This window comes from Rattus rattus, chromosome 6 (assembly GCF_011064425.1).
Source record: "Rattus rattus isolate New Zealand chromosome 6, Rrattus_CSIRO_v1, whole genome shotgun sequence".
Lineage (NCBI taxonomy): Eukaryota > Metazoa > Chordata > Mammalia > Rodentia > Muridae > Rattus > Rattus rattus.
In genome coordinates, this window is record NC_046159.1 from 24959100 (window position 1) to 24973303 (window position 14204).

At 43.1% G+C, this 14204-nt stretch overlaps 1 protein-coding gene across 1 annotated transcript in view; it reads right to left on the reverse strand.

The window, feature by feature from the left end:
• Window positions 1–14204, reverse strand: part of LOC116904607 (murinoglobulin-1) — a 49915-nt gene continuing 35711 nt past the window's right edge. The window contains exons 19-36 of the mRNA XM_032907403.1: window positions 13911–14139; window positions 13090–13216; window positions 12711–12832; window positions 12180–12231; window positions 10321–10404; window positions 9875–10051; window positions 9583–9670; window positions 8389–8545; window positions 8092–8166; window positions 7212–7392; window positions 6245–6468; window positions 4684–4902; window positions 4404–4531; window positions 3296–3386; window positions 2589–2657; window positions 1626–1728; window positions 454–495; window positions 1–143 (exon numbers count right to left, since the gene is read on the reverse strand). Of these exons, the coding sequence (XP_032763294.1) occupies window positions 127–143; window positions 454–495; window positions 1626–1728; window positions 2589–2657; window positions 3296–3386; window positions 4404–4531; window positions 4684–4902; window positions 6245–6468; window positions 7212–7392; window positions 8092–8166; window positions 8389–8545; window positions 9583–9670; window positions 9875–10051; window positions 10321–10404; window positions 12180–12231; window positions 12711–12832; window positions 13090–13216; window positions 13911–14139 (2185 nt within the window). The 3' untranslated portion in view covers window positions 1–126. The remainder of the gene's footprint in view (window positions 144–453; window positions 496–1625; window positions 1729–2588; window positions 2658–3295; window positions 3387–4403; window positions 4532–4683; window positions 4903–6244; window positions 6469–7211; window positions 7393–8091; window positions 8167–8388; window positions 8546–9582; window positions 9671–9874; window positions 10052–10320; window positions 10405–12179; window positions 12232–12710; window positions 12833–13089; window positions 13217–13910; window positions 14140–14204) is intronic.

The following is a 14204-nucleotide window of genomic DNA, read 5'->3' on the forward strand; positions in this document are numbered from 1 at the left end:
GCTAGAATTATGTATTTATTTATCAAGCTTGTTCAGTATTTGTATTTCAGAGACAAACACAAATCACCTTCTTAAAGGTTCCCTGGTCTGGGGATTCCAGCAATGCCTTGTCCACAGATTTGAGTTTCAAACATTTTGGTCGTCTGTGTATGGGGAGAAGAAAACAGCATGTGATGAGCATAATGTCACTGGGTACAGGCAACAAGGTTCTCTGGTGGAAAGCATTGTGGCCATGGAGGAGAATGGGATCCATCATATATTCTACCATAAACTACTATACATATTACTAAAGAAGTTACAGGAGTCTCCCAGGGTTAGTGGACAATCCAAAGGTGCACATTCCTGCATTTATGCTCAGTGAGAATTGTCTGAGCTCATCTAACAAAAGTTCAGGGTAGTTTTGAGAGGAAGGAGATCAAAGGAAAGCATGTGCGAGGAGTGCTAGGTGCTTACCTGAGCTGCAGGGGCTGCTGTATTCAGCAAAAGTCACTTCATCTGAAAGACATGGGGTTAGAACCTGAGAATGGGAGTTTTGAGAAAGGAGTGTGTGGAGGGAGGGGTGTGTGGAGGGAGGGGTGTGTGGAGGAAGAGGTGTGTTGAGGGAGGTGGGTCTTGAGGGAGGGGTGTGTGGAGGGTAGGTGATGTGTTGGATTGACCATTTTCCTCCATCAGGACCTGAATGATTGCTAAAAAGTCATCTCTCTGGGGATATCAGGCAAACCAAAGGAGGGAATTTCGCCCCTTGAAGCCACTGGTTGACATTTTTATCCTGGGTTGGCAAATGACTCAGTGGGCAAAGGTGTTTGCTGCCAAGCCTGATGACCTTAGTGAGTTCAGCCTTCGGGATGTGCATGGCAGTAGAGAGCCCATTTCAGCAAAATGGCCAGCTGATCTCCACAGGCAACGTGATGTGCCTACCTCTCACAAAATAAACAAACAAATACAACAACATTGGAGTAATTTACCCTGTGGAGAAAATCAAACACTTCTCCCACAGTGTTTGAGCAGAGTACTAGCTGCAATCCTTGCAGACATAAATCCTTTCAGATTGCATTCTATGTTTCTGTTTTCCTTCGCTATTTCTTGAATTCTTCTAGTCTGAAATGTTTGGTCTATATCTCTTCCCTTGACAGAAAGTCTTCCATTTAATTCCCCAGCTCTGGCATTGTGCTCTTTCTTTGATCACCACTGAGCACACGGGCTCCAATTCCCTCTCTCCTTTCTATTACCATTCTAATTATTTGTACAATTCTTCCACTTTCCATTGCTGTATTTCTAAGATTTGTGTGTCTTTCAACATTTAGACCCCACTTTGTAAAGTGTTTGGTCTCTTGGGTTACTTGGGCATGTTTGGTCCCACATGGTTGCCTGGACAAACAGGAACAAGTCATGAGTGGCTCAATAAACTGAAATTTTATAAATGGTTGTCTAGCCTACATAATATGTCAGGGTGTGAAAAACAATTGTTTTTACTAGTGGGTGTGATTGCATATGTCTGTAATATTAGCATTTGGGAGGTTGAGTCAAGAGGACTAAGAATTTGGGCCAGCCTGGGTTATGTAGAGAGAGTGTGTGTAAACAAAAAACCAAAACAACAAGTTTCTTTAGGGTCATCTCTTGCTCACCGGTCTCATAGTAGTCATACACTTTCACAATGGCAGGCTGCAGGTTCTTTACCGGGATGTCTTGTTGAATGATGAAGGAGAAGGACAGTGTCTGATTGGTTACCTGGGAAAGAGAGAAAAATGATCCAGACTCACAAAAGGGGCCAGTGTTTTTCTTCAGCCTGACTGAGTTATGTGTTGGGTAGTGTTTACTCTCACAGTCACTGTGTTCCTTAACTGCCCACCTAGGTGGATGCTGATATGTTGATAAGGATTTTAGAGTGGGGACGGGGGTAGGTGGACTGAAGTAAAGGTTCCTGGGACTATGTGAAGCTTTTCCAGCCTATTAAACCATTCCAAAAATTCATATTCCTCCTTAATGTATGATATTTGACTTTGTTCATTGTGAGGGTTAACCCTTTGACTTGCCAAATGCTAAGTCCCAGTGCTAAGTCCCTAATGAGGAAACAAGACTTAAAGATTTGTTCTACTACTACTACTACTACTACTACTACTACTACTACTACTACTACTACTACTACTACTACTACTGTTGTTCTCTCTCTGTGTGTGTGTGTGTGTGTGTGTGTGTGTGTGTGTGTGTGTACTGATGGAGCCCAGAAGGAGGAATCAGATTCCCTGGAACTGGAGTTATAGGGAGTTGTGAATTGGGTTGGCTTCAGGGAACTGAATTCTGATCTTCTGTAAGAGCCGTAAGTGCCCTTAACTGCTGAATCAGGTCTCCAGGCCAGAGAGAAAGAACTCACAGCATCATCTAGTAAGAGGGAACATGCCTCTAATTCTAATTACAATTGTTAATTCCTTTAGAATTACTTCTCTTCTGCTATGTGCCTCCCACATAGACTCACCAAGAAAGATTGCCCACCCGGGCATGTATAGGAAGGCGGGAAGGACCCTCACCTGACCCACATAGATCAAGGACTGCCGTCTCAGCAGGTCTAGGGAGGAAGGAAGGAATCGTACCTGGTCCAAATATAACAGGACGTTGGTGGTGGTCACTTCTGTTCTGCTTATGTGCTCTAATCTTTCAAGCTGAAAATGAGAGAAAACAACGAGTTACTGCAATAGCCAAGGCCTTGGGGGGTGAGAGAGGTAAATGAACTGTGGGGTAGTGGATGATAAAAAGGCGATGTTATTGAATTCACTTAAATAGATGAGAAAAATCTTTTTCAGTAAGAATGAAAATATATTTAGAAATTGTGACTGCTACTCTACTAAAGGCCTGACTGAATATGAACTCACTGAGTAATAGGCTTTTTTGACTTTTGTTCGAACATTAAAAGTAGTCACCCATCTGGCAGTTCTTACCCCATATTGCCTGTGCTCTGTTAATGATCTAAGCTTGTTGTTAATTTTCATAGTTCTTAAAACATCTGAAACTACACCTGCAATTTTGCCATTTATCATTTTCCCATGAATCATTATTGACCAGGTTCATCACCCTTTAAAAGTTATCATTAGATAGATTGTGGCCTCAGTGAACTCAGACACCTTTCTTACGTTTCCTGTGCTGGCTGCTATCACAGTCCATACCTACACCAGCATTTTAACAAACCCAAGTGTGTTAAATTAGCGCTACCTGCTTTGACATGGGTTGACGTAATCATGATGGTATTGGTAGGCTCCTAGTCTGAGGATACAGGGAACACAAACATCTCGTCTCTGCCTACCTTCTTCACTGTTGGTTTCAATGGGATGAAACCAGAGAGCATCTTCACATCAGCAATCACCATGTTGGAGGCTGGACGGCTCCCCGTGTAACTACAGACCAAAGAAGTGCACAGGAGGAGTCATTTTAATAGTCTGAATCCTGCCTTCTTTGAGGTCCAGCAGTAATTCCTGATATAGCCTGTGTGATATTTTCCATATCTTAAAATATATGACCTTTATCGTCAACATAAGTAGTTCTGAGAATAGATTGCATAAGACTATCATGTGCAGAGTGCATTAATGGCTGGGTCTTCCAGGCATGCTGGTAAGTCAGCAGTCTGCTTAGCTAGTAAGAGACCTAATGTCATAAACAAGTATGTATGGAACCTGAGGGCTGATGGTTGAGGGCTGATATTGTCCTTTGTCACATGCACATGTGCTCGTATGTGCTCATGCAGACACATACACACACACACACACACACACACACACACACACGGTCACACATGAAAATACAAATGCACAGGCACACACTGGTGCACACATACACACAGGCGCATGTACATGCACATGTGCACACCAACACACACGCGCACACACACACACATGCACACACATGCCCATATGTATAATAAGTGTAACTATGAATGTATTCTCTCCATACAAGATCCCTTTTGTTTCTGCAGTTGGACCTCATTGATGGTTATATTTTGTACAAAGCTGTTGATGAGTGTCAGAGGAAACGACTATCTCTCTCCATCTAGAAAAATGAAATTATGAAAGACCAGGAAGGCTATTCTTTGTTGGTGAGGAAGAATAAACCATGTTAAGGGCTCCTGAAAAAGAATGATGTATTATTTTACTACAGTAGTGGACTAGAAAGGAACCCTAAATGCAGACTAATTAGAAATTATAATTTTACAATTCCCCATTGTTCACTTTGTTGAAGCACAGTATTTTCATTCATTTATTTTAACAGGCAAAGCAAAATGTTAATAAAGAGACCCACTTTGGGTATCTTTGAACCCGATCCATGAAGAGTGTGAGGAAGACAGCCCTATAGTAGCTGAGAGACAGAGACAGAGATAGATGCTCATACAGAGACAGACACACATGCCTATCTCATACCTGATTTCTAGTGAGATCTGGAAGCTGTTCTGGCCTTTGGGGTTGTTACAAGTCAGGGGTACTGTCTGCACCGTTACAGCAAATGCAGGCTGCTGCTTCTCCAAGGGCACATTGTATCTCAGCGTGGTCTGATAAGTAGTGAACAGAAATATGTCACCTCCATTGCACTGTGTCCTTGGATCAATTTTCCCCAATGTGAGCATAATGTGTGCAAAGTCAGACCTTCCATTTAGGGGAAGGAGGCTCACAGCCGCATACCCACAACTTCCCAGCATCTTACCTGAGCATACACACATCCTTCCCCTGACACACTGATGGTATAGTTCCCAGGAATGTCTGGTAATGAGACCTGCTGCAGTAACAGGCGATTACTCTTGTCCACTTGGAACTTTTGGGAAAATGACCCTGAAGATTGGACGGTCACCGAAGGAGTTTTCTGGCTTTTGGAAAAAGTAGCTGCTCCATATTTGGACAGAGCATCAAGGGCCACCACAGTGTCCTGACAAGAATGAATGATAACGTTCAGGATAGCGTCCATTTGGAAGGCCTTGAGCTCTTCCCAAAGTTTGCTCTAGCTGTGACAAATTGTCATGAATCTTCTGTCTCTAATTACTTGAGCTCTAGACTTTATTTCAGGCTTTAATATAGAAACATTTGAGGGTCAAAAAACTCCACAATTGCTTACCCCTTAGAGTATCCTGTCATATGCAAATCCTCCCTAGCCAGAGGAAATAGATTAGATTATCCTCCCAGCATTCATTGTTTTTCTCCTTTGTCCCCAACACCCATGGTGATCATCTCCATCTCTCCACAAAACCACATCCTTGCTCTCATTGGCAAACTTCCTTCTGCACTTCTTGAGGAATCAAGGACCCATGGCCAAGTGCCTGTCCTGGTTCAGACTTATCACATAGAAAAAACTATGGTCTAGTGTTGTCCTTCACTGCCTTGCTCCTCAGTGGCATACTCTGTTCGAGTGACCTCCATGGTCCAGAAAGGATCGTTCTCACGTGACCCTTTCTTATCCTAAGAGAACTTCAGCTGCTAACCTGAGAACAGAGCCCAGCAAGAGAGCAGAAACTTGCAGCAAGGACTTTACGATCACAACAGGGATGTCTAGTGAAAGGAAAGAGGAAAAGAACTGAACCGCAGAGCAGGGTGGCTAGCATCACAGAAGGTTTCTTTTCAATACACTGTACTTGTCCTTTAGAGGACCCTGCCATCTCACTATGACCTCTGCCATGGTGCCAGAATAACTGGAGCATGAATTATAGTCGTTGTGGCAGATGTGTTTGGAGGTGGAGATGTTATTACCTCAGGACAGCCCTGGTGGTTCCCAAGTGTCAAGAGGTAGCAGAACCTCCTGCCAGCTTGCAGAGAAGCCGAGAGTGATCTATCCCACATAAGATTAGGAGAGCCTATCAGGAGAAGGGAAAGAGCTGACCTAAGGTCAGTAGGGCAGCAGACATGTCGGTTTGGTCTTGGGTCTCCCTATGCTGTTCTAGGGTGAAGGAGCTATGTCTAGGGTGAGGGAGCTATGCCTAGGATTCTGGATATTCCAGGATTTTGGCCATTGTTTTATATTAAGAATTGGATCTGGGTTAGGAAGTTCTCAGAAACATAGGCCTGTTTCACTAATCCTGGTATCAAGAGAACTCCTGTGTCTGGGAACAGGAACGAGGGCAATTTATTGTGGAATTCTATCATTACCTCACTTCCTACACACACAAAATATCCACGAGTAACATTTCCTTGTTCTCTTCTCTTCACCTTTTTATGGTTCCTGTGTCTCTTGTTCAAATCCCCTAACCCCATGTGGATTCTGAAGGAAAACCACTGACCTGTGTGGAGGAGAAGCCGCCATGGGAATTCTGCTGCTTTGTGAGCCACTTGATGGTGCCCAATGACAAAGCCAGGTCCTCAGGGGACGGGGCTGGCTGGGCAGTGAGGCGAGCTAAGACGACATAGGCACTCATCTCTACTTCAGCAGAGGAAGCCTGGGGTGTGTATAGATATTGCTCTGGTTTCATCGGGTTCTGAGGTCTTTCCCAGTGGATGGAGTTGTCTTAGGGTAAAAATAGAGGAAAAAAATTAAAATTCCGAGTGGTGATTGAGTATAGGATTATATGTAGAAAGAAAGAACAGTAAATGTTTGTAGAAGGTTTTAAAGTTTTCACTCACAATACACCCAGGTTTACTAATTTGCAGTAAAAATCTGCAGGTGGTGGGGACGGTTGTGATTGAGAAAGACCATGGACAGAAATATTGTGTTGTTAACTAAATTAAGTACTCAATGGTTCTCTAGCACAGCTGTTGAAGAATCAATAGCAGACAGGACTCTTTTACTCATTAACTCCCTCACACCCAACAAAGGGTCACTTTTTCAGCGTTCAAACCAAATGACTTATTAAAGTTTGCCAATGGGTTCAGAGTTTCAGTTGAAATAGCAAAATCTCAAAGCATCATTCCTCTGTGTGTTCTTCACAGTCTTTGTTGCTCCAGATAGGAATGCAGGTAGCAGAGAGAAATGCTAAGCTTTCACTATGTTCACCATTGTAACATAGTTAGACCTGTGTGCATTCTACTGTGATATTACAATTGTTGGTTTTGGTCACCCTATCAGCAAATGCCAAACAGAAGGCTTTTGTAGAGAAGGAAGACTCATTTTGAAATAGGGCAATCAAGGAGAAACTTCAGCGTGGCACAGAGCTGGGACTAAAATGTAATGCTATTTCCACTCTCCATATGCTACCCTGTTTTCCTTCAGGGGGGCTGGATGGAGATAAACTCGAGAACACACATTCTTACCTTCCCTTATAGCTTCCTTATCAAGGGATTTCAGGATTTCGTTTCTCTTCTCCTGGTTCCCTGCCAGAGCGAAAGTGTAGGCCATCAGTGCCTTGGTGTACACAAAGCTGCCATTTCCTCCTTGCTCTATGTTCTCCCAAGATGACTCTAGGCAGCTCAGGGCTTTGGAGACAACAGGATCCTGTTGGCAGAACAAGGTAAAATGAGCTATTTGGGGAAAAAAAGTGTCCTAGCAGATCCTGGGACAAATATGGAGGCTACTATGTTTACAGTTTTCAAATCAATCCTCCCTCTTCTCTCCTCCCATCCCCTCCCACTCCTCTCCTCCCTTCCTTCCACCTCCCCACTCTTCCTCTGTCCCTCCCTTCCTTTTCCCTTTCCTTCCTCCCTTATTTGCTCTACACCCCCTCTCTCCACTCTCCCCTTCCCTTCCTCCCTTCTTCCTCTCTATTCTTTCTTCCTCTCTCACCTTCCCACTACCTACCTCCTCTTCTTCCTTCCTCCCTCCCTTTCTCCTTCCCTCTCTCTCCATCCCTTCCTTTCTCCCTACCTTTCCTTCTTCCATTCTTTCTTTCCTATCTTCTTCCTGTCGTTGATTATCTGTCTACCTCTCTATGTTTTGGGAGCCATTCCTTTTTATAAACTATGTTTCATTTAAGATACAGATGAACAGGGACAGTACCAGAGGCTGTGATTTCAGGTTGATTTTTGTAACATATCCAGGATTTTGTTGAGCAAGTGGATGCTTATTAATGAAATCTGACAAGTGCAAAGCATTGTAAAAAATAATAAAAATAAAAGCTTCCTCTTGGCTTCAGAAAGGATAGAAAGCCACAGACTTTACACCAGTTTGAATGCTGGAAAGCAATGTGGCACCTACTGTGTCTGGGAGTGAACTTTCCAGAAGGGCCATGGTTATATAGGCAGAGAGGGTGATTTCATCATCGACTCCCCCCTGCAAACAACAAACGAGTGTAGTCAGCAAAAAATACAGCAAGCAAGAAGTCTTCCCCGCTCATGGCCAATCCAGGTATTCAATGGAAGTCCCCATTTACATCCCCATTATGAGAAAATACATCCCAACCTATAGGATTATTCCTCCCCATGATAAGTAGTAGGACTTGACCTTGAGGAGTTACTAGGTCACCATGCTTATAAGCACTTCAGAAAAGATCACCTTCATGGCATTGTTGAGCAGTGATCCGGAGCTCCTGAAGCAGCCACTGTCCTTCTGCTGCTTGGAGAGCCAGGTGAAGGTGTCGGTGATGTGTGATTCGTCGATGAAGATGAAGGCTCGAGCTTGGGCAAAAGACTTGAGCACAAAGGCTGTGAGCCTGATGGGGGAGGGAGAGTGTGGAGATGAAGCCTTTGTTCTGAGGCAGCATCTCCACACATGGGTTTCCAGGGGCCAGGTTCACACTCATGAGCAATCAGTCTAAGTGTCTCTGAGCAGGACAGCTGGACAGTGTCTCTGGCTACTCCCAAGTAGTCTAAAGTTCCATGGTCCACTTGGATGGAGACGCACTAGGTGTGGTTTCAGGTGCTTCCTTCCTTCTTTCTCGTTGCTCCTATATTCCCCCCTCTGGTGTTTCTCTAACACATCTGCATGCTTATCCTAGGCTTCCCCTCACTCCCTATATTTCCTTTTGTAGAAAGAGGAATCTCCTTTCCTAAAAGCCAAAGGCATATGTTTTCTGCCTCAAAAAATTAGGTCCTTTTCTTGGTTTATCTCCCAGTCACTTTTTCCTTTGTCACCTGTTGGTTGGTTGTCTGTGTGTTTTATCTCACTAACACTGTCCTTTTGTTCTGTTCTGGTTTTTTGTTTTGTTTTTAAATGAGTAATTTTTTAAAAAAGATTTATTATTTCATGTGAGCACACTGTCACTGTCTTCAGACATACCAGAATAGGGCATCGGGTTCCATTACAGATGGTTGTGAGCCACCATATGGTTGGTTACTGGGAATTGAACTCAGGGCTTCTGGAAGAGTAGACAGTGCTCTTAACCGCTGAGCCACCTCTCTAGTCATCAATAATACATTCTTATGTAATGTAAGGTTACATGAAGACTGGCAAGAGTTTTTCAAGTCTCAGTTATGAGCATCTTTGAAAGTTCAGTAAAATATAGCCAGGCATGTACTGATGAACGATCGAAAGAAATGAAAAAGCCAGCTTACCAAAGCCATTAAAGCACATGGTGCAGAGTCAAAGGCTCAAAGGAATCTTAGTTCTTCAATTCATGATTTGCACTACCTCAAACATGTTCCTCTCAGGCCCAGGCATCCGCTAGATTTCAATGAAATTAGATGCATGTAGATCTGGCGTGAGGAAAAAGAGTTGAACAAGGCCAGGTACACAGTGGACTCCTCTTACCAAGTGTTTCCTTGATCCTGGCCATAGTGATCCCCAAAGGCACTGTAGGAGCCATCTTTGTGTTTGTAGTTCAGTTCTCTCTGATAACCTGGAAGAGAATGCTTTGGGTGTGTTCTAAGGAAACGATTACGGCAGAGACTTGCAGGTTGTAAATCTGAAGTCAGAGATACCCTCACATACCCTGGCTTATAGGACTGACCAAGAACACTACTCAGCTCTCCCATCCAATGCTAAGCCCATTTGTAGAGAGAATGTTTACAAGAACAAGGCAGAGTTTCTGAGCCTTACTGACCAGCTCTGAGGTAACCAAGGGCCTTGGACTTGATCTTCTCTGTCAGCTGTTGAGTTTCATTCAGATATTTCAGAACATAGATGTTCGGAGCAAAAAGGACCATGTTCTGCTCTCCACAGCCATAGGGCATTTGGATAAGATTTTGTGTGTTTTTTATGGCTGAACTCAAGATATCACCTGGAATTGAGAGGGTGGGACATCAGAATAGCCATTATCTTTAGGAACAAAGTAATGTCTTTAATAGAATCCCTTCTCAGTGATGTGAAGGAGTTGAATGGGTGACATGTGCTGGATCCCAGTGTGTATTGAAGGGATCAAGTCAGAAGAAGGCTGTGAAAGAGATCAAGGGTTGTAGTTCGGAAGCTCTATTTGAAATCATGGTGGGGGCAGGGCAGGGCAGTGGTAGTGAAGATTGTTCCAAGTCCCCCAGGGATGGATTGACTCACCCATCACAGAGAAATATGCTCTGGCTGAATCTTTCACTACTGTTGGTGGAAGCAGCAGAGACAATGTTTCTGACAGCTCAGCATCTTAATAAACAAAACAGACAGGTAGATGATCATCTCTGTTCTCTGCATATCTAAAGTACCCTAAGATCAGTGGCTTCAAAACTGTGCCCTAAGCTTTGAGTTCTTGTCTCCATAGAAAAATGATCTTGAGGTTAAATATCAGAAATCGACATTCCCTGGTACCACTGCCTTGTCAAACTCCACCCTCTTCCCCTTTATCACCCATTGCTTTGAAGCACAGCACCTGTCCAAAACAGAATGTCTGAGGCTCTGTGACCTGTGTTCCTCTACTTCTGTCAAAACCCTAATTAGTTATTTTAATAGACACATGAAAATGTGTTATTTATTGAATTCAGGTTTAGGAAAACCCTGCTTCTGTCCCTCTCCTATTCCTCTACCTCTCCTGTCCTGTCCCTCCTCCTTCTCCCTTTCCCTATCCCCCTCCCCTCCCCTCTCTCCTCTCTCTCTCTCTCTCTCTCTCTCTCTCTGTGTGTGTGTGTGTGTGTGTGTGTGTGTGTGTGTGTGTGTGTGTGAACTTTGACATAAGTTGTGTTTTCTGGGAATGGGGAACCTCAATTGGGAAAATCCTCCATGACACTGGGCTGCAAGCCCATCTTGAAGCTTTTTTTTCTTTTAATGAATAATAGATGTGGAGATCCTGGCCATGTGTGCACCATCTGTGGTACATAAGAAAGCAAACTGAGCCAGAGCAGAGCAAGCTAGGCAGTTGCATCCCTCCATAGCTTCTGCTTCCAGATCCCTGCCTGCCTTCACTTTGTGATGGACAGTGATCATGTAAGCTGATCAACAATCCAAGTTGCTTTGGGTCCTGGTGTTTAATCATGAAGATGGAATCCTACAACAAAGCAATGTGAAGAAGCAGCCAATATGTCACAATCAGTGAGTGAATAAATCCTGAGCCAGCTTTTGTTCTTCCTTGTTCCCTGAGGTGCTTGGGAGGCTCTCTGTTCTCTCCCTTGCAGCTGTCATGAACGGCTTCCTACTGCCGTAGGTCAGTAGTGGGTAGATTACACTGTCATCAGTAACTGAGGGAAGGCACAATTGACCAGTGGAAAGAATAGGACTTTTCTTATCCTATCTTTAGCTTTCTTTATGCTATTGACAAATGTGTTCTGAGTAGACACCACAAGCACTGGCTAAGAGAGGTGCTGGCCATAGAGCCATTATTGTGAGTAAACAGTCCCTGACCTTATGTTTGTCCCTCATAGGGGATACTGAGCTTCCTCTTGTGTCAAGTGTTGCTATATTTCTTTTGCAATCATTGTCTTCCAGTGTGGAACAAGGATAAAAGAGCAAGGTATAAAAACAACTACTAGAGAACAATGTTATGCTAAGTACACACCACGATTTAGCTTGCCTACGTATGAAATTTTTCAGTCATATAAATCTTTGTTTTTGTTTATGATCTAACAAAAAAACCAAATATGGTGTTTCCCAAGATATTCTCTATATTCACATCCCTCCCCCCTTTTAAAAAAAATTTCAGTTGTGACCTCTTCTTAGTCACTCCCTATCTATAACTTTCTAAGTATTGAGATTGAAGAAGAGGCTTCTGTATTCTAAAATTAAAAAGGACTACAGTGCAAGGTTCTGTGTGAACAATACTCTTAGAGCTGCATTGGGTAAGTGATGATCTTAATTTACAAGACTCAGTTTTGTTAGTTTTTTTAGGGGTTATAAGGTCTGTAGATCCTGATTATCTTATAGGAATATTGCAAGATCTCTAAGTAGGCAACTTAAGTTATTATTTCATTGTTGTTTTGAAAGATTCTCACCTGATGCGCAGAGAAGTGAGCTGAGGGTATGCTCTTTCTTGATTCCTTCAGGCTTGGACAAAAGGATAGGAAATCACATGACATGAGAAATCACAGTGTGTGCAAACACTGAGTGTGCAAACACAGAATTGCAGGATGCAGTTTTTTGTTTTGTTTTGTCTTTTGAAAGACAGTTTACTTGTGAGGCTATGGGCTGGAATGGCTTCAGCATGTGAGAATTTTGGCATGCCAGATCAAAATGAAGGTAAAGGGAAAGATAATAAAGAAAAAAGGGTGGGGCATAATCATTAGAAAGAGGTCTAGCTTTAGCAAGATAAACCAGCTTAGATTATGCCTCCTACCCCCATGCTTCAGTTAAAAGACTAGGAAGGGAAAAGAAGACAGAACACATATAGATTTAAAAGCATGGGTCTCGATAGCTATGAACTATGTCAAGGTCGTATGTTAATATCCTTTATTTTCATGTAAATATAATCAACATTGCTCCATTTTCTGGACTCTGCACACTGCTGACTGAAGAAGTTTACTCACCTCAACTATCAAGACCTTGACTACTGTGTCCTTTCTCCCAGTTTCAGGAACGGTGGCCACCTCAGAACCACAGGGCTCTGGTGACTGTCGTGCTTCCGCAGACACAGAGAAATTCACATTCCCTGAAACACATGATCCAGATAGCTGAGCTCAGATCTTCTAGGACCCTAACATCCACCAAAGACAGATCTTCAGGGTATCCTCAGTTCTATGAGTGAGTCAATAGCTTGTCTTGTATTGAAGAAGGTGGTAAGCATTGGCCAGAAGCAGCAATGACTGAGAGCTTCCTCTTGGGAACCCAGTGAGAAGAAAGTAACTGAAGGAACCTTGCTACACTCACCTCTTCTGGGTAGAGTCCACTTACAAAATGTTCACTCACCTAAAGATTTGGGAGTTACCAACCAGGATGAGGTGTGCCTCCCATTGGCACCAAGGCAGTAAGAATCTTGGTCATTTCCCACTGGGACAGCTGTGAAATCAGGAGAAGCTTCCAGCTGCACAGCCATCTGTGGCCCCACAGGGAAAGAAATAGCAAACTAAATAAATGAAAAACAATGTTGCCATAGAAGGTCAGCATATCAGTGCATGGGGATATGTAGGCAAAAGAGTCCAGGAGGCAACAGAGGACATGCCTAAAATGTCATGTAAGTTACACAGAAGGCTTGCCTAGATTTCATCTGCAGATACATGTCTAGAAATTTATTCAGCTATCATCTTTGTATTATCTACACAAACCATTGAGGAGATAATTACATATGTGTCAATTTATATGTGTTTTATTTTGATGGCAGAACTACATTTACTGTACTAGATTGTTAGCTACTATTTTGAAGTATACACCTACCTTGAACAAAAGCAAAATGCACTGACAACAACCTCATATATCTATGTGATCCATGTCCTTTGATGGTATACAGAGGCTACTTGGAATATCCTATCTCTGTCAGTACAGTACATGCTGTTTAAATACTGGCCAAATCGCCTAATTTTATGTAGTGTCCATATTGTTGAACAACCCTTTGCTATATATATGTAGTTAGACTCTGGAAATTGTTTAAGCATTTAGAACCACTTGCTGACTGGTCCAATACAATCTTTTCCTTCCTTTCTATCTCCTTTTCATTTAAGTCTTAGTTATAATCTACACACACTAATTGCTCTCTTCCCCTCTGGTCACACTTAATTCAGAAAGGTGTTTACCGGCAAGCTTGTAGGGAGGTAGTTCATCACTGTGGCCTTGAGCATGAAGGCTTCTCCACGGATCACAGAGTAGGGCATTGTGAGCTCCACAAAGAAGGGCTGGAAGGCTTGGAGAGTTGCCACAGAAGAGAGGCCAAGACCAGTGTCATTGGACAGGCAGAGAGCTCCAGCCTTCCATTCAGTGATGGTGTCAGGGACTGTCATTTCCACTTCAGTCACTCCTGAGGAGCTGGGAGAACGGAAGTGTGAAGCACAGAGAGAGAAACATGAGTTAGTTCTCTCTGAGGTGATAAC